Below are 20087 nucleotides of genomic sequence, written 5' to 3' on the forward strand. Positions count from 1 at the left end.
TCAAATTATTGTTTTGCAGGACTTTATGCTACAGTTTTGGGTTAGTTTTTAAATGCCCTTCTGGATAAAATAATATAAAAAATTAGTAATCTGATACATCTAGGTTTTTTATTATGATTTGTGGTGGAAAAAAGGGATTAAATGTCAAGTGAGTCAAAAGACCTAAACGAACTTCAGCACACAGAGCTCAAATTATTTCATTTATTAATTTAGTAATTTATATAGCACATTTAATGCAACAGCTGTTGCCCAAAGTGCTTCACAATCACTAAAGAACACAAAAATAAGAGTACAGAGAGAAGGGGAAAAAAGAGGAAAATTAAACGCACAAAACATAGTCACGGTAATGATCAAATTGTTTTGCTGAGCTCAGTTTTGGGTTAGTTATTAAATGCCCTTCTGGATAAAATAATATAAAAAATTGGTAATCTGATAAATCTAGGTTTTTCATCATGATTTATGGCGGAACGAAGGGATAAAAATGTCCGGCTGTGTGTTTTTCGTGGCCGCGCCGAAGTGACGTGAAGCTCTTTGTTGTTGTGTCTTCTGTTCTTATTACCCAGAGTTTTTTCTTTTCTTCCCTGGTAGTGAAACAGAAACACTGCAGTTTATAACCGTGACACACTGTAATTTCCATATTTGGCATTCCCTGGAGTTCACTGGCAGCTTTTAATAAAACTAGATCACTTAAAATGGCCATAAAAGGAGTCAGGAGAAGACGGCACCTGTTTTACATCTCCAGTCTGCAGGACGTCTGATAACGTTTCGAGATGGTCGAGTGTGAATCTCCAAATCTCAGTTCTTCATCAGTGTTTCAGAGAAATTTAATTTTAATATTCATAAATAAAAAGTTCACCCTCACGTCCTTCCAAACCTGTTTGACTTGCTCCAAAATGGCAAGAAAGGACATGACACATGCATAATCTTTCAAGTTTATATAAATAAATCATTTTTATACACAGTTTTATGTCCTCATATGAACTGAGAGACTAAATTGTTTAGTTCACATTCTTTATAAAATCTAGTGACATTAATTAGCATGTCATTTAAAATAAACAGATAAAGTCAAAAAAGGTGAATTTAAAAATCAAGACCTAATATTTACACTAGCATTCAAAAGTCTCTCACGCTCACAAAGGCTGCGTTAATGATTAAAAATACAGTAAAATAGTGAAATATTCCTGTGATCAAAGCTGAATTTTCAGCATCATTACTCCAGTCTTCTGTGTCACATGATCCTTCAGAAATCACTATAATATGATGATTTGATGCTCAAGAAACATTTATGATTATTATCAGTGTTCATATTTTTTGTGGAAACAAATTAATTTTTCAGGATTCTTTGATGAACAAAGTTATTTATTTGAAACAGAATCTGTCTTTACTGTCACTTTCGATCAATTTAAAGCGTCCTTGATGAGTAAAACAGTTCAGCTGTATTGTGGCACATGACCAGGTGTATTGTGGGACATGAGGAGGTGTATTGTGGGACATGAGGAGGTGTATTGTGGGACATGACCAGGTGTATTGTGGGACATGACCAGGTGTATAGTGGGACATGAGGAGGTGTATTGTGGGACATGAGGAGGTGTATTGTGGGACATGAGGAGGTGTATTGTGGGACATGAGGAGGTGTATTGTGGGACATGAGGAGGTGTATTGTGGGACATGACCAGGTGTATTGTGGGACATGACCAGGTGTATAGTGGGACATGAGGAGGTGTATTGTGGGACATGAGGAGGTGTATTGTGGGACATGACCAGGTGTATTGTGGGACATGAGGAGGTGTATTGTGGGACATGACCAGGTGTATTGTGGGACATGAGGAGGTGTATTGTGGGACATGAGGAGGTGTATTGTGGGACATGAGGAGGTGTATTGTGGGACATGAGGAGGTGTATTGTGGGACATGAGGAGGTGTATTGTGGGACATGACCAGGTGTATTGTGGGACATGACCAGGTGTATAGTGGGACATGAGGAGGTGTATTGTGGGACATGAGGAGGTGTATTGTGGGACATGACCAGGTGTATTGTGGGACATGAGGAGGTGTATTGTGGGACATGACCAGGTGTATTGTGGGACATGAGGAGGTGTATTGTGGGACATGAGGAGGTGTATTGTGGGACATGAGGAGGTGTATTGTGGGACATGAGGAGGTGTATTGTGGGACATGACCAGGTGTATTGTGGGACATGACCAGGTGTATTGTGGCACATGACCAGGTGTATTGTGGGACATGACCAGGTGTATAGTGGGACATGACCAGGTGTATTGTGGGACATGACCAGGTGTATAGTGGGACATGACCAGGTGTATTGTGGGACATGAGGAGGTGTATTGTGGGACATGAGGAGGTGTATTGTGGGACATGACCAGGTGTATTGTGGGACATGACCAGGTGTATTGTGGGACATGACCAGGTGTATAGTGGGACATGACCAGGTGTATTGTGGGACATGACCAGGTGTATTGTGGGACATGACCAGGTGTATTGTGGGACATGACCAGGTGTATTGTGGGACATGACCAGGTGTATTGTGGGACATGAGGAGGTGTATTGTGGGACATGAGGAGGTGTATTGTGGGACATGACCAGGTGTATTGTGGGACATGACCAGGTGTATTGTGGGACATGACCAGGTGTATTGTGGCACATGACCAGGTGTATTGTGGGACATGACCAGGTGTATAGTGGGACATGACCAGGTGTATTGTGGGACATGACCAGGTGTATTGTGGGACATGACCAGGTGTATTGTGGGACATGACCAGGTGTATTGTGGGACATGACCAGGTGTATTGTGGGACATGAGGAGGTGTATTGTGGGACATGACCAGGTGTATAGTGCGACATGACCAGGTGTATTGTGGGACATGACCAGGTGTACTGTGGGACATGACCAGGTGTACTGTGGGACATGACCAGGTGTATTGTGGGACATGAGGAGGTGTATTGTGGGACAAGACCAGCTGTACTGTGGGACATGACCAGCTGTATTGTGGGACATGACTAGGTGTATTGTGGGACATGACCAGGTGTATTGTGGGACATGAGGAGGTGTATTGTGGGACATGACCAGGTGTATTGTGGGACATGACCAGGTGTATTGTGGGACATGAGTAGGTGTATTGTGGGACATGAGTAGGTGTATTGTGGGACATGACCAGCTGTACTGTGGGACATGACCAGGTGTACTGTGGGACATGACCAGGTGTATTGTGGGACATGACCAGGTGTATTGTGGGACATGACCAGCTGTACTGTGGGACATGACCAGGTGTATTGTGGGACATGACCAGGTGTATTGTGGGACATGACCAGGTGTATTGTGGGACATGACCAGGTGTATTGTGGGACATGAGGAGCTGTATTGTGGGACATGACCAGCTGTACTGTGGGACATGACCAGGTGTATTGTGGGACATGACCAGGTGTATTGTGGGACATGACCAGGTGTATTGTGGGACATGACCAGGTGTATTGTGGGACATGACCAGCTGTATTGTGGGACATGACCAGGTGTCTTGTGGGACATGACCAGGTGTATTGTGGGACATGACCAGGTGTACTGTGGGACATGACCAGGTGTACTGTGGGACATGACCAGGTGTACTGTGGGACATGACCAGGTGTATTGTGGGACATGACCAGGTGTATTGTGGGACATGACCAGGTGTATTGTGGGACATGAGTAGGTGTATTGTGGGACATGAGTAGGTGTATTGTGGGACATGACCAGCTGTACTGTGGGACATGACCAGGTGTACTGTGGGACATGACCAGGTGTATTGTGGGACATGACCAGGTGTATTGTGGGACATGACCAGCTGTACTGTGGGACATGACCAGGTGTATTGTGGGACATGACCAGGTGTATTGTGGGACATGACCAGGTGTATTGTGGGACATGACCAGGTGTATTGTGGGACATGAGGAGCTGTATTGTGGGACATGACCAGCTGTACTGTGGGACATGACCAGGTGTATTGTGGGACATGACCAGGTGTATTGTGGGACATGACCAGGTGTATTGTGGGACATGACCAGGTGTATTGTGGGACATGACCAGCTGTATTGTGGGACATGACCAGGTGTCTTGTGGGACATGACCAGGTGTATTGTGGGACATGACCAGGTGTACTGTGGGACATGACCAGGTGTACTGTGGGACATGACCAGGTGTACTGTGGGACATGACCAGGTGTATTGTGGGACATGACCAGGTGTATTGTGGGACATGACCAGGTGTACTGTGGGACATGACCAGGTGTACTGTGGGACATGACCAGGTGTACTGTGGGACATGACCAGGTGTACTGTGGGACATGACCAGGTGTACTGTGGGACATGACCAGCTGTATTGTGGGACATGACCAGGTGTATTGTGGGACATGACCAGGTGTACTGTGGGACATGACCAGGTGTACTGTGGGACATGACCAGCCGTATTGTGGGACATGAGGAGCTGTATTGTGGGACATGACCAGGTGTATTGTGGGACATGAGTAGGTGTATTGTGGGACATGAGGAGCTGTATTGTGGGACATGAGGAGCTGTATTGTGGGACATGACCAGGTGTATTGTGGGACATGAGTAGGTGTATTGTGGGACATGAGGAGCTGTATTGTGGGACATGACCAGGTGTCTTGTGGGACACGAGGAGCTTCTGAAGCTGTAAATAAAGGCATGTTTCCAGTGAGGCGTTTGGAACGGGTTAGACAGCGGCATCAGCAGTACAGTGAAGATTAAGACTGATATTTGTTGATATGAAGAATATATTACAGGACTCGGGTGTGACACTAGGGGTGTGCCGGTAAACTTGACAACTGCATAAAAAAAATCTTTATTTAAGTGAATATCATGCCATGAGTGAAGCACAAAGCTTTGCTTACAAAAGAAATAATAGGTTAGCAGCAATTAAACGTTACATTGCAGCAATGGAAACATTTAGATTCGTGGCCAAAGAGAGATACGTCACGTGAGCCCATAAATGTAAGCTTTGTCGGCTTTTACGATCTGGTCACCTGATTATCAGCGAATTTAACAATATTCCATTAGTTATTCCACTGCACATGGAATATCTTCTTTCTTTTCACAAATCTTCACTCACGTCTCACCAATTTTCGCAGGGGATTATAAACGCACACGTTGACCGAGGGCCCGAACACACACACACGTTGACCAAGGGCCCGAACACACACACACGTTGACCAAGGGCCCGAACACACACACACGTTGACCAAGGGCCCGAACACACACACACGTTGACCAAGGGCCCAAACACACACACACGTTGACCAAGGGCCCCAACACACACACACACACGTTGACCAAGGGCCCGAACACACACACACACACGTTGACCAAGGGCCCGAACACACACACACACGTTGAACAGGGGCCCAAACACACACACGTTGAACGAGGGCCCGAACACACACACACACGTTGAACGAGGGCCCGAACACACACACGTTGACCAAGGGCCCGAACACACACACACACGTTGACCAAGGGCCCACACACACACACACACACACACACACACACACACACACACACACACACACACACACACGTTGACCAAGGGCCCGAACACACACACACATTGACCAAGGGCCCGAACACACACACACGTTGAACAGGGGCCCAAACACACACACGTTGAACAGGGGCCCAAACACACACACGTTGACCAAGGGCCCGAACACACACACACGTTGAACGAGGGCCCGAACACACACACGTTGAACAAGGGACCGAACACACACACGTTGAACGAGGGCCCGAACACACACACACACGTTGAACGAGGGCCCGAACACACACACACACACACACACCTTGAACGTGGGCCCGAACACACACACACACACGTTGAACGAGGGCCCGAACACACATAGACACGTTGAACGAGGGCCCGAACACACACACACACACGTTGAACGAGGGCCCGAACATACATAGACACGTTGAACGAGGGCCCGAACACACACACACACACACACGTTGACGAGGGCCCGAACACACACACACACGTTGAACGAGGGCCCGAACACACACACACGTTGAACAGGGGCCCAAACACACACACGTTGACCAAGGGCCCGAACACACACACACGTTGAACGAGGGCCCGAACACACACACGTTGAACAAGGGACCGAACACACACACGTTGAACGAGGGCCCGAACACACACACACACGTTGAACGAGGGCCCGAACACACACACACACACCTTGAACGTGGGCCCGAACACACACACACACACGTTGAACGAGGGCCCGAACACACATAGACACGTTGAACGAGGGCCCGAACACACACACACACACGTTGAACGAGGGCCCGAACATACATAGACACGTTGAACGAGGGCCCGAACACACACACACACACACACACACGTTGACGAGGGCCCGAACACACACACACACGTTGAACGAGGGCCTGCACAGACACACACACGTTGAACGAGGGCCCGAATACACACACACACACACACACACGTTGAACGAGGGCCCGAACACACACACACACGTTGAACGAGGGCCTGCACAGACACACACACGTTGAACGAGGGCCCGAATACACACACACACACACGTGTTGAACGAGGGCCCGAACACACACACACGTTGAACACACACACGCCTGTGACTGCATTACATCAGTATTACTGAGCAGCCGCTGTTTGTGATGCTTTGTTGCTGCATGTGTTGCTTGGCAACCTCTATGGAACTACATTGCTTGGTGGAGGAATACATGTGTTATAACATTATATTTGTGTATTTTATGAATAAAATAAATATTAAAATGAATATTTTATGGAGTAACCGTTTTATAAAAGCAATAAGCCCCTTGAGGCTGTGATTTACAGTGAGTGTAGAACAGATGAGGGGGTTTTACTCCGCGTCGAGTCTAACAATGCCTCAGCTGTTCTACACTCACTGTAAATCATGGCTTCAAGGGGCTTATAAAAGGATTGTCCCAGTTAATTCGTCCCCTGTTGTCGCACACAGCCCAGCACGCTCCCGCAAGGCACGGTGAACATGAACCTGTGCAGTGACGTGATGGACGCCGAGCCCCGGACGGGCCAGAAGAACGCGCTGGTCATCATCACGCCCGAGCAGGAGTTCTACATCAGAGGAGACAACCGGGAGATCATCAACGGGTGGGAAATGAAATGACACTGATGAACTTCAGTGACTCCTAGAGAAGCTCTGGAAATGCTTTCATGTTAAACTGTAACGATATGCGATATGAAACCGAAATCGACGCTCAGATCCAGGAACCTGTGTCTCGGTGTGAGAAGCCAGAATCACGACCCAGAGTTACCCTTCCCCTCGAGATCCAATGCTACCACATCTTTAAAATACTATTAGTATTATTTGTTGTTAACATTATAAAATACGTAGATACGTAGACAAAAGAAAATGAAGACTCACAAGTATATATAGAAGATTTACCTGTAGGTTTTTCAAATGTTATTTAATAAAAATATATATTTTTTCCCCTAAACCCCCCCCCCCCCCCAAAAAAAATAAAAAAATCGTGGTTTGTATCGAATCGTGGTTCAAAAATCGTGATGCGAATCGAATCGTGGGTTTGGTGTATCGTTACAGCCCTAATAGTGAACCTGTAGAGGCTGAAAAACACTCTGTGTGTGTGTGTGTGTGTGTGTGTGTGTGTGTGTGTGTGGTAAATGAAACCGCGCATCTGCGCCACTCATTCACACAGAGACACAGAACATGCAGGATTTGTATTTAAATAGTCTTTAGGTCATTGCACACCGAGTCCAAAATTTTCGCACGTTAAGAAATAAATAATTTTATAAACAAATTTCGGACTCTGTGTGCAAGGACCTTTACTCTCGCGTTCTCAGGTACCGAAACTTGGTTAATTTAATGTGATTTAATTAAATTGATTTAATGTGAATCGGATGTATTTCTGTCGGTGCCATTAGAAGTACCGAGTTCGAGTTTCAGCGTAACCTCTAATGTGTTCCACCAGATGGACTGAACAGCTCGTGGTTTATCCCAGAACCAACAAGCAGAATCAGAAGAAGAAGCGCAAAGTGGAGCCAGCGACGTCACAGGTGCGGTACGACTGGTGTCAGGCGGGAGGGTTGCGTATGAGGTCTTTGTTTTATTTTTTCCCCAAAAACTGTTTACTTTTGTCCTAAATGTTTTCTGTTTACATTTTTATGGATTCCGTTTTTTTTTATAATCGAAAAGTATGTATAATCAATATATTTGATAAAAATTAAATAATTTAATAATATGTTACATTCAAATTAAAATAAAAAATCTGAAATTCTGTTTTCGGTTTTATTTTTTTATTTTCTGGACTCCGTTTAATGGTTTAATTTAATTTTGATAATCAAAAAGTATGTAGTCAATAGAATTAATTTCATAATTTATTAAAATTTTAACAATCAATAATGCCATAGGAAACGTTATTTTTCCCGAATTTCTGTCTTTCTGTTGTAATTTTTCTTAATTGTTTTATGATTTAATACGGTTTTATTGTCAAAAACAGTACTAATCAAATAAATGCATAAAACGTAATCATGAAATTTGAACAAGTTCTTTCATTTTTGGCAAATAAACAGAAGTTTATTGTTTAATTTAATCATTGAGTAAAAATATATTGATTTTGTGTGATATCCCAAATTATTGTTTTATAGGTTTTAATAAAACTTATTATTATAATTATTATTTATATTTGCATTTAGCAAAAATTGGAATAATAATAGTTTATTATTAATAATAGTGGATCTGTGATTCTGGTGTGTTTTCTGCACGGTAGAAATCATAAAATTACAGAGCATTTACAAAATTACATCAGTCACTAGTTGCACTTTTAGTGCCTTTATAAAATCTGCTTTATTTTTTCCACAAATGTTTTATGTATTTATTCGCACAAATGTTAAATATTTACAATAAGAGCAAGAAAATACAATCCAAATACTGTGCAGGGAGAGGCAGAAAACTTAGGCTTATTTAAACAAAAACAAAAAGAAACTTTAAAATTAAAGAGCTAAACTGCAATAACAAATATTTAAATGTTTATGACTGAATCAAATGAATTACAACATATGGGCTCATAAATGCATAAACAACAAAAACGGAAAATATATAAGACACAATTACAAAGCAACAATGAAATGATCCTTTATACATCTTTTATAATATATTAAAGATGAACATTTTCTTGTTGCTTTTATTCTGATTCAAGATTACCAGGAACATGAATTTAAAACAATAAAGATGTGCATTGATAAATCATACTACAATATTCCAATAAAAAATAAGAATTGTCTATTTTGATTTCATAGTGTCTTTAAATGTAAATAAACAGCAGTGTAGTGAAACGATGTGTGCTGTACAGTCAAACCAAAATATATTCAGACATTTCTCACATTATCACAGTTTATTCGCTATAGTTTAGAAAATGGTAATAAAATCTGACAAGAACTCAGTTGATATTTGACTGGTTTTGTCCGTCCTTCTGTTAGACTCTCACACATGAATTATGTTGAATATCTGTCAGCTGTTTAACTACACAATTAGATAATACCAGTTTAGCTCAACAAATTACCAAGCAATGCTTCATGTTGTTCAGTCTGTGGTGTAAAAAGGTGCATTAGCAATTAAAGAACACACACTTCAGCAAACCATGATCAGCTCAAAGTGTCCCAATCATTTTAGGTGCCAAATTTGTATAAATTTCACACTGTATGAAGAATTTTTGGATATAATATGCCACAGTTTACTTTATTCTGCTCTCCTCATAAATGAACTATAGTGTCCTGCACACACTAGTAAAAAAAAAAATCAAGAATGGTATCTGGTGTCTGAGTAACTGTTGGTGTAACTGCAGGAGCCGGGCCCAGCGAAGGTGGCCGTGACCGGCTCAGGGATCCCAGAAGCGGAGAAGACGCCTGACTCCAGTTCCATCATCTGGCAAGAGGAGCTGCAAAGCAGAGAAGCGGAGGGTTCCCAGACGTGGAACGTCGGTGAAATACCAGCTCTCGGCTCACCGCTGCCCTCTGCAGGTACGGGGGAGTCCACACACACATTTACCTGGCCAAATACCCACACCAGCACCATGAAGTCACTGGCTACGTTTACATGCAACCAAATAATCCATTAATAATGGGATTGACGGCTCAGTCGGACTGAAAGCCTTCATGTTAAACACATTAATCGATCCGATTGAAAGGGTCGATTTATTCCTTTTCTAATCCGATCGAGAGAACATGTAAACACTTGATTGGATTGAAACTGAAAGGACTGCGCATGTGCAATGACGTAGAAATAGCGTAATGAAGTAGAAATTGCATAATGATGTAGAAATAGCGTAATGACGTAGAAATAGCGTAATGACGTAGAGATAGCTTAGTAGCGCAATGATGTAGAAATAGCGTAATGACATAGAAATAGCGAAATGACAGAAATAGCGTAATGACGTAGAAATAGCGTAATGACATAGAAATAGCGAAATGACAGAAATAGTGAAATGACGTAGAAATAGCGTAATGACAAAGAAATAACGAAATGGCGTAGTAATAGCATAATGATGTAGAAATAGCGTAATGACGTAGAAAGAAATAGCAAAATGACGTAGAAATAGCGTAATGATGGAGAAATAGCGTAATGACGGAGAAATAGCGTAATGATGTAGAAATAGTGTAATAACGTAGAAATAGCGTAATGACAGAAATAGTGAAATGACGTAGAAATAGCGCAATGATGTAGAAATAGCGAAATGATGTAGAAATAGCGTAATGACGTAGAGATAGCTTAATAGCGCAATGACGTAGAAATAGCGTAATGACGTACAAATAGAGTAATGACGTAAAAATTTACGTAGAAATAGCGCAATGATGTAGAAAGAAATAGCATAATGACGTAGAAATAGCGTAATGACGTAGAAATAGCATAATGGCGTAAAAATTGATGTAGAAATAGCGGAATGACGTAAAATTTGATGTAGAAATGGCGTAATGATGTAGAAAGAAATAGCATAATGACGTAGAAATAGCGTAATGACGTAGAAATAGCATAATGGCGTAAAAATTGATGTAGAAATAGCGTAATGACGTAAAATTTGATGTAGAAATGGCGTAATGATGTAGAAATAGCGTAATGAGTAAATTAAGTAAGTCCAAGCTAAGACCTTCACAAGCTAATTACTCCTCGACAGCGATGCCATAGAAATATACCGAGCAACCTCAAAAACGGAAGTTCAAAGACTATATTCTAAAGACTTGATTCCCATGATTCCCCCATTGCTCTCTGCTATAGGTGAGGGCTCGATGTTGAGCCGGTGCTCGGATCAGAGCTCAGTGAACGGGGATGAAGTGGATCGGATCGGGCTCTTCCAGGCTCAGTCCCTCGACCCGCTGTCTCCCACGGGCAGCTCCTCGAGCCGGCTCAGCACAGAGATGGGAGGTGTCCCACGATGCCTTTCACCGGCTCCCAGCGACCCCTTCCCATCATGCAGCAGCCTGCTCTCCAACGGCTCGCACATCAGCGGGTCCATGAGCTCGCTGGACTCGGACGCCAGCACCGAGAGCCACCCGAACGAAGCCCTCGCACGCTCACACCGAGCTCTGCCCCCCCGCAAGCCCGAGAAACGCAGCCGACTCCGCAGTCCGGAAAGACAGGAGTGTGTGTTCGGCTCGGAGAGAAGGTGAGCGCAGGCCGGTCTCCTCATCAATGCAATAACACGGGAATGCAAACAAGCTTCTTTCCTTTCATGCATTTACATTTACATTCATGCATTTGTCAGACGCCTTTATCCAAAGCGACTTCAATGTACGCATTTTACATTATTATTAGTTCTCGCTTTCCCTGGGAATCGAACCCATGACCTACTGTTTGAGCTACAGGAAAGCTGTTTTTGTCAACCATGCATGCTCACAATATTTAAGGTTTTAGGTTAACATTCATCCTTCCCTCGGGTCATTTTGGCCTGGAATTACTTGGGTGTTGAAATTTTAAAAAGAATTGAGTGTTTATCAGAGGGGTCTAAGACCACAGGACTTTTGTCACACTTGAACCACGAATACACACACACACACACACACACACACACACACAAAAAATGGAATGGATTCGAAGAGTCTTGTGGTTGAAATTTAGTAACGAACTAACAAATCCTTCGCGGGTCAATTAGGAATGAATGGAATGCGAGGAATTCTTCAGTTCACTTAGAAAAACCTAAAAGTGCTAAAAATTCTAACTAAAAATGCAAAAACCTTCCAAAAAATGATTTTATAATGTCTTCATGTGTATCTGAATGCATTCTGAAGAGAAACTGACTTTGGGACCCAGAGGAACAGCTCATTTGCTCCATATAGAGCTATAAGGCCATCTAGAGTCATGAAATATCATCTTATATTATATAGTTTTTTCACAAGAGGTCAAAGACTCCCAATGTAAGATATTTTGAGCTGAATTAAAAGGTTTAGGCATGAAATTGTGAGTTATTTTGAATTTAAGTTGAAAGAATGTGAGGAATGTGCTTAAATCACTATTTATTGATTAAATCTAGTAATTTAAAGGTAAAAAAAGTCGCCCAAAAAAATTTGCATTAAAAATATTATCAAAATAAAAAAATGTAAAGTATAATTTTAGGGCTTCGGGTAATTTTGACCCGCGAGGGAAGCGGCTGGAGAGCTGCGGGATAAACCACATGCGCCTTTTTAGGCCAAAAAAGGGTTTAGCAGCATGCTTATGTGATGGAATAATGAGAGCATTATAACATTAATGTGGACGGTAAACACCTTCAGTAAACATTATTGCTGCTTTGCTTTTTTTTTTGCAAGGAACAATGTAAAATACTGAAAAATTATCACTGTATTCTTAAACAAATAAATGCAGCACAAGAGACTTCTTTTAAAAATCATTAAATCAACCATACAATCATTATTATTATAATATTATTTTATTGAAAATTACTCGAATATATTATATACAATTTATATTTATTTTATTTTATTTGAATATTTGAGTGTTTTTTGCTTTTCAACACACTCCTTTAAAATAAATATCCATATTAACAAATTAAATTAAAATGACGCCACACATTAAATTTACCATTTGGAAAATCACCAGTAACAGGACAATGAAATAAACAGTGTCTGAAGGGATCAAGTATTTAAATAAACAAAAAAGTAAAAATGTACAATAAAACTAAACAAAATAAAGAAACAAAACACATTAACATATGTAATAAATTTAAATTATGATGGGACAAATGAACAACTAAATCACTTAACATAAGTTATTACGTAATTGAATCTTCCACATTATGTACATTATGTAAAAAGACGTCCATATTATATCAAATTCATCTGCTTTTCCTCTAATTACTTCCAAAGCAAGATCACAAAACTGTGTTTTTCATGAACCCTTTGAGGTCTCGAACCGCATCTGACGTACTTCTCATTAAGACGGCTCACTTTTCCCTGACGAGCTGAAGAATTCATACAGACAGAACCACACGCGCTCTATGGTTTAATTTGGGTTTATGGGAATTGTGCCCCTTTTTACCCAGTAGCCAATGAGACTGTGTGCAGTCGGTCATGTGACAGAAATACCTCTCTGACTGGCTTTCTTGTTTCCTTTTAAGGAGGACTGACAATGTGGTGCATATCCCAAATAAGGGCAACATTTGAAAAAAGTAATTTAATATTTTCTGACATCATTTTTTGCACTGAATTCATGTTTGTAGTTCGAGAAATGTTTGCATATGTGGGGTCATCAAAACCAGGAGACACATTTAAACCCCTTCCGAAGGAATATATACTTTTATATACTGTACTTCATTATATACACTGCAATTAAAACATTTTTAAATAAGGAAATTAATACTTTTATTATTAAAGCAAGGATACTTAAAATTGGTCTAAAGTGACATTAAAGACATTTATAATGTTAGAAAAGATTCTATTTCAAATAAATGCTGTTCTTTTGAACTTTCTATTCATCAAACAATCCTGAAAAATAAAATGAATCACGATTTCCTCAAAAATATGAACTGTTTTCAACATTGATAATAATCATAAATGTTTTTTGAGCATCAAATCATCATATTATAGTGATTCCTGAAGGATCATGTGACACTGAAGACTGTGAATATATAGTAAAGTGTAATTTATTCCTGTAATCAAAGCTGAATTTCATATATTATCATTACTCCATAGAAAACAGCTGATTTACATTGGAAAAATATTTCACAATATTACGGTGATAAAACATTTTTGTAATATTTTATATTGTTTATTTTGTGTTCATAATGTTACAGCCATTTTTGTTTTTGAACACGCTCCTTTACTTTAAGGAAAAATCAAATAACTAATAAAATAAAATAATGCCATGTAGCCTTGGAAGCATTTCTCCATTTACTAAACATTGTTTTAAATATTTCAGGTAATTGTTGAATAATGCAGTCATTAAAAAAAAGAGCAAAGAACAAATATTACCATTAACAGGGCAAATTTCCAGGAATCTCATAGCAGCACCAAGTATTTTAGCAAACAAAAGCCAAAATGTTCCGTAAAACCGCTGCCATAATAAATATATTAATTACATATGATATATTCATTGACTGAGCAGCAGGCCTGTAATTAAAATTGGTCTCACAATGTAAAGCACACAGTTGTTTAGATGCACATTTTTTGGTTACACTTACTAAAGACAAAACCAACAGTGTTTATATAACACCTCACCGAAGGCCATCATGTGTGGCCACATTAAAATACACACATATAACTCGAATACCCATATGAGCATTCAGACAACATGTGAGATCAATAAGTGAATTTTAACGCAGAAACTGCAAAATCTATACTTGAAGCTTCAGACCAGTCTTTACCCTAACTTTTAGGTAACTAACTATGTAGCAATTTCACCAAGTTAGCTAAATCCCATAGAACGTCTATGGTTAACGGTGGTTAGCTAACGGCAGTTATCAAAACCACAAATATTCGATGTGTAAATTTCAACCTGGGCACAATTAATTTGACATCTATTGGTATTTTAAGCATTAAATTAAGCACATTTTCTGTTTTGGGTTGACACATGACAACTTACCAGCACAAAATATATTAGTTGACGCTCCTTTTCTTCGCTCCACTGCCACTGAGAGGCCTTGGAAGATGTTCTTAATTCTCCAAGCCGGTCACGTGATCCGCAGCTAGCATTCTGATTGGAGGATCTCAAAAAGTTGCCCACGACCGATCTAAAGTATCCAGATAGAAATTTGTTGCCCATTCTCGATGAGAAAGTGTCCAAGCAACATCGCTCAAGAAGTTGCCCCGTGTAAATCAGCTTTAGGCCTTGCCCACACTAATGTTTTCGTTTGAAAGCGCATCTTTTTCTCTTCCGCCCACTGAGCCGCGTTTTTATTAATGAAAACGAACCTTTTTGAAAACGCACTCCAAAGTGGAAGTCTTGAAAACGCTGTTTTCGTGTTGTAGTGTGGACTGTCAAACCGGAGGTATTTGAAAACGATGACGCAAGTTTAGTCACTTGACGCATATTGCACCAATAGATATTCATGTTTATAGCGGTATTGTGGCTGTTATGTGCTGGTCACTCTCACACAGCTGCTGAAATATGTTACTTCACACACTCTTCATATCACAGTCCTGCACAGACGACAGAAAATTCACTCACATTTGCTGCGGTGAAACATTAGAATATCGTGCAAAAGTTATAATTTCGATGATTATGGCTTACAGCTTATGAAAACCCCAAATTCAAAATCTCAGAAAATTTGAATATTACATGAAATGTCAATTAAAAAAAAAGGATTTTAAATGCAGAAATGTCGGCTCTCTGAAAAGAATACGAGTTGTGCATGAAGGAATCTACAGACAGCAGCCAAAATGCAGCGACTTCAGGTACAGCTAAATGTGTTAACCCGACAACCATTACCAGCTTTGCTAGCCCTAACACACACTGGGCCTCGGATCACACACACTGATCACACACACTGGGCCTCGGATCACACACACACTGATCACACACACTGGGCCTCGGATCACACACACACTGATCACACACACTGGGCCTCGGATCACACACACTGATCACACACACTGGGCCTCGGATCACACACACACTGATCACACACACTGGGCCTCGGATCACACACACACTGATCACACACACTGGGCCTCGGATCTCACACACTGATCACACACACTGGGCCTCGGATCACACACACACTGGGCCTCGGATCACACACACACTGGGCCTCGGATCACACACACACTGGGCCTCGGATCACACACACTGGGCCTCGGATCACACACACACTGGGCCTCGGATCTCACACACACTGGGCCTCGGATCTCACACACACTGGGCCTCGGATCACACACACTGGGGCTCGGATCTCACACACACTGGGCCTCGGATCACACACACACTGGGCCTCGGATCACACACACACTGGGCCTCGGATCACACACACACTGGGCCTCGGATCACACACACACTGGGCCTCGGATCACACACACACTGGGCCTCGGATCTCACACACACTGGGCCTCGGATCTCACACACTGGGCCTCGGATCACACACACACTGGGCCTCGGATCAAACACACACTGGGCCTCGGATCTCACACATACTGGGCCTCGGATCACACACACACTGGGCCTCGGATCTCACACATACTGGGCCTCGGATCACACACACACTGGGCCTCGGATCACACACACACTGGGCCTCGGATCTCACACACACTGGGCCTCGGATCTCACACACACTGGGCCTCGGATCTCACACACACTGGGCCTCGGATCACACACACACTGGGCCTCGGATCACACACACACTGGGCCTCGGATCTCACACACACTGGGCCTCGGATCACACACACACTGGGCCTCGGATCACACACACACTGGGCCTCGGATCTCACACACACTGGGCCTCGGATCTCACACACTGGGCCTCGGATCTCACACACACTGGGCCTCGGATCACACACACACTGGGCCTCGGATCACACACACACTGGGCCTCGGATCTCACACACACTGGGCCTCGGATCTCACACACACTGGGCCTCGGATCTCACACACACTGGGCCTCGGATCACACACACACTGGGCCTCGGATCACACACACTGGGCCTCGGATCACACACACACTGGGCCTCGGATCTCACACACACTGGGCCTCGGATCACACACACACTGGGCCTCGGATCACACACACTGGGCCTCGGATCACACACACTGGGCCTCGGATCTCACACACACTGGGCCTCGGATCACACACACACTGGGCCTCGGATCACACACACACTGGGCCTCGGATCACACACACACTGGGCCTCGGATCACACACACACTGGGCCTCGGATCTCACACACACTGGGCCTCGGATCTCACACACTGGGCCTCGGATCTCACACACACTGGGCCTCGGATCACACACACACTGGGCCTCGGATCACACACACACTGGGCCTCGGATCTCACACACACTGGGCCTCGGATCTCACACACACTGGGCCTCGGATCTCACACACACTGGGCCTCGGATCACACACACACTGGGCCTCGGATCACACACACACTGGGCCTCGGATCTCACACACACTGGGCCTCGGATCACACACACACTGGGCCTCGGATCTCACACACACTGGGCCTCGGATCTCACACACACTGGGCCTCGGATCTCACACACACTGGGCCTCGGATCAAACACACACTGGGCCTCGGATCAAACACACACTGGGCCTCGGATCACACACACACTGGGCCTCGGATCACACACACACTGGGCCTCGGATCTCACACACACTGGGCCTCGGATCTCACACACACTGGGCCTCGGATCACACACACACTGGGCCTCGGATCACACACACACTGGGCCTCGGATCACACACACACTGGGCCTCGGATCTCACACACTGGGCCTCGGATCTCACACACACTGGGCCTCGGATCACACACACACTGGGCCTCGGATCACACACACACTGGGCCTCGGATCTCACACACACTGGGCCTCGGATCTCACACACACTGGGCCTCGGATCTCACACACACTGGGCCTCGGATCAAACACACACTGGGCCTCGGATCACACACACACTGGGCCTCGGATCACACACACACTGGGCCTCGGATCACACACACACTGGGCCTCGGATCTCACACACACTGGGCCTCGGATCTCACACACACTGGGCCTCGGATCTCACACACACTGGGCCTCGGATCTCACACACTGGGCCTCGGATCTCACACACACTGGGCCTCGGATCACACACACTGGGCCTCGGATCACACACACACTGGGCCTCGGATCACACACACACTGGGCCTCGGATCTCACACACACTGGGCCTCGGAGCACACACACACTGGGCCTCGGATCTCACACACACTGGGCCTCGGATCACACACACACTGGGGCTCGGATCTCACACACACTGGGCCTCGGATCTCACACACACTGGCCCTCGGATCACACACACACTGGCCCTCGGATCACACACACACTGGGCCTCGGATCTCACACACACTGGGCCTCGGAGCACACACACACTGGGCCTCGGATCACACACACTGGGCCTCGGATCACACACACACTGGGCCTCGGATCTCACACACACTGGGGCTCGGATCTCACACACACTGGGCCTCGGATCACACACACACTGGGCCTCGGATCACACACACACTGGGCCTCGGATCACACACACACTGGGCCTCGGATCACACACACACTGGGCCTCGGATCACACACACACTGGGGCTCGGATCACACACACACTGGGCCTCGGATCACACACACACTGGGCCTCGGATCACACACACACTGGGCCTCGGATCTCACACACACTGGGCCTCGGATCACACACGAGATTATAAATCTAAAAGCCTAATATTTTGGATATTGATTAGATCTTGAGATAGGGATAACATAGGCCTATGGTATCTGTCAAAATAGTTTTTCCCACTTGTCATCCTGGCATAATGTTGCCTATTCTTCTTTTTTTATAGTTAAAATGTAAAATACACTGCTGTGGACGTTGCTTACTTCATTAGTGCGTTTACTGTGTTAATGGACTGAGGATGGGAGTTGGATTCGGATTCGGCAGAATCTTAACCAGTGGATTCGCTATTCGGCCGAACCCCAAAAATCTGGATTCGGTGCATCTCTAATCCAGATTACTGTGTCCGTAGCCTGAGTGTGTGTGTTGAGATGTGCTGATGTTTCTGCAGTGTGAGCGGGCGGGCGAATGTGATCGAGAAGCTGGAGGCGCTGGAGCTGGAGAACGCCGAGCGCATGGATGAGGAGTCGAGCGCTGGAGGCCGACTGGGGCGCAGTGAAACCAGACGCTTCACACGCCAGGTAACGCTCACCCATGCTGTGTGATGATACACATTACAGCCACTGTAATTTCTTAAACACGAACATGTGGACATCAAAACATGCAAACCCAGAGCAAGAGTTTAGACTTCAGTTTGGAGATCGCAATAACAATTCTCGTGATCAGACATATTGATGTATTCTCCTGTGTTGGCGTCGGTTTATAAAATATTTACGATACAATTACGATGCAAACCCTGCAAAAGGTGTTGTCACAAACTCAACTCTGACGTGCGGATATCGCAAGATCATGTTTTAATGACGCAAAGCTAAAATAACTAGCTAAAATAAAATGTCTGAAGTTTTTTATATATTTTAATTTATCGAATTTCTTTCTCTTTTTTCTTTTTTTCTCTTTTTTTCTCTCTCTTTTTTTCCCCTTTTTTTCTCCTTTTCACTCTTTTTTTACTTGTTTGAGCCATTGATATGTCCTGAAGAAGGCTGTGTTGCCGAAACGTGTAGATCTACTTTTAACTGGTTTTAATGATTTATCCCAGTTCATTGAAGGCTATTTACTTTACCACGTGAGTGCCTCTGAATATTTCGTCTACATAACTTTTGAGGCTTATTTTGCTTTTATTTTTTAATAAGCAGTGTTTTTAGAACCGTGCGAGACTCTGTGTTTATGGAAGAGAACGTATGCGACACAGAAACTCT

At 43.6% G+C, this 20087-nt stretch overlaps 1 protein-coding gene across 8 annotated transcripts in view; it reads left to right on the forward strand.

The window, feature by feature from the left end:
* Positions 1-20087, forward strand: part of mprip (myosin phosphatase Rho interacting protein) — an 85846-nt gene that overhangs the window by 22718 nt on the left and 43041 nt on the right. For all 8 annotated transcript variants that reach the window (XM_077245651.1, XM_077245653.1, XM_077245652.1 and 5 more), the window contains exons 4-8: positions 7031-7182; positions 8022-8106; positions 9894-10068; positions 11321-11708; positions 19283-19412. In XM_077245651.1, coding sequence (XP_077101766.1) covers positions 7031-7182; positions 8022-8106; positions 9894-10068; positions 11321-11708; positions 19283-19412 — 930 coding nt within the window. The remainder of the gene's footprint in view (positions 1-7030; positions 7183-8021; positions 8107-9893; positions 10069-11320; positions 11709-19282; positions 19413-20087) is intronic.

The sequence above is a fragment of the Siphateles boraxobius genome, unplaced genomic scaffold (assembly GCF_051911475.1).
Source record: "Siphateles boraxobius isolate OS27281-9 unplaced genomic scaffold, OSU_SipBor_1 103, whole genome shotgun sequence".
NCBI classification, from domain to species: Eukaryota; Metazoa; Chordata; class Actinopteri; order Cypriniformes; family Leuciscidae; genus Siphateles; species Siphateles boraxobius.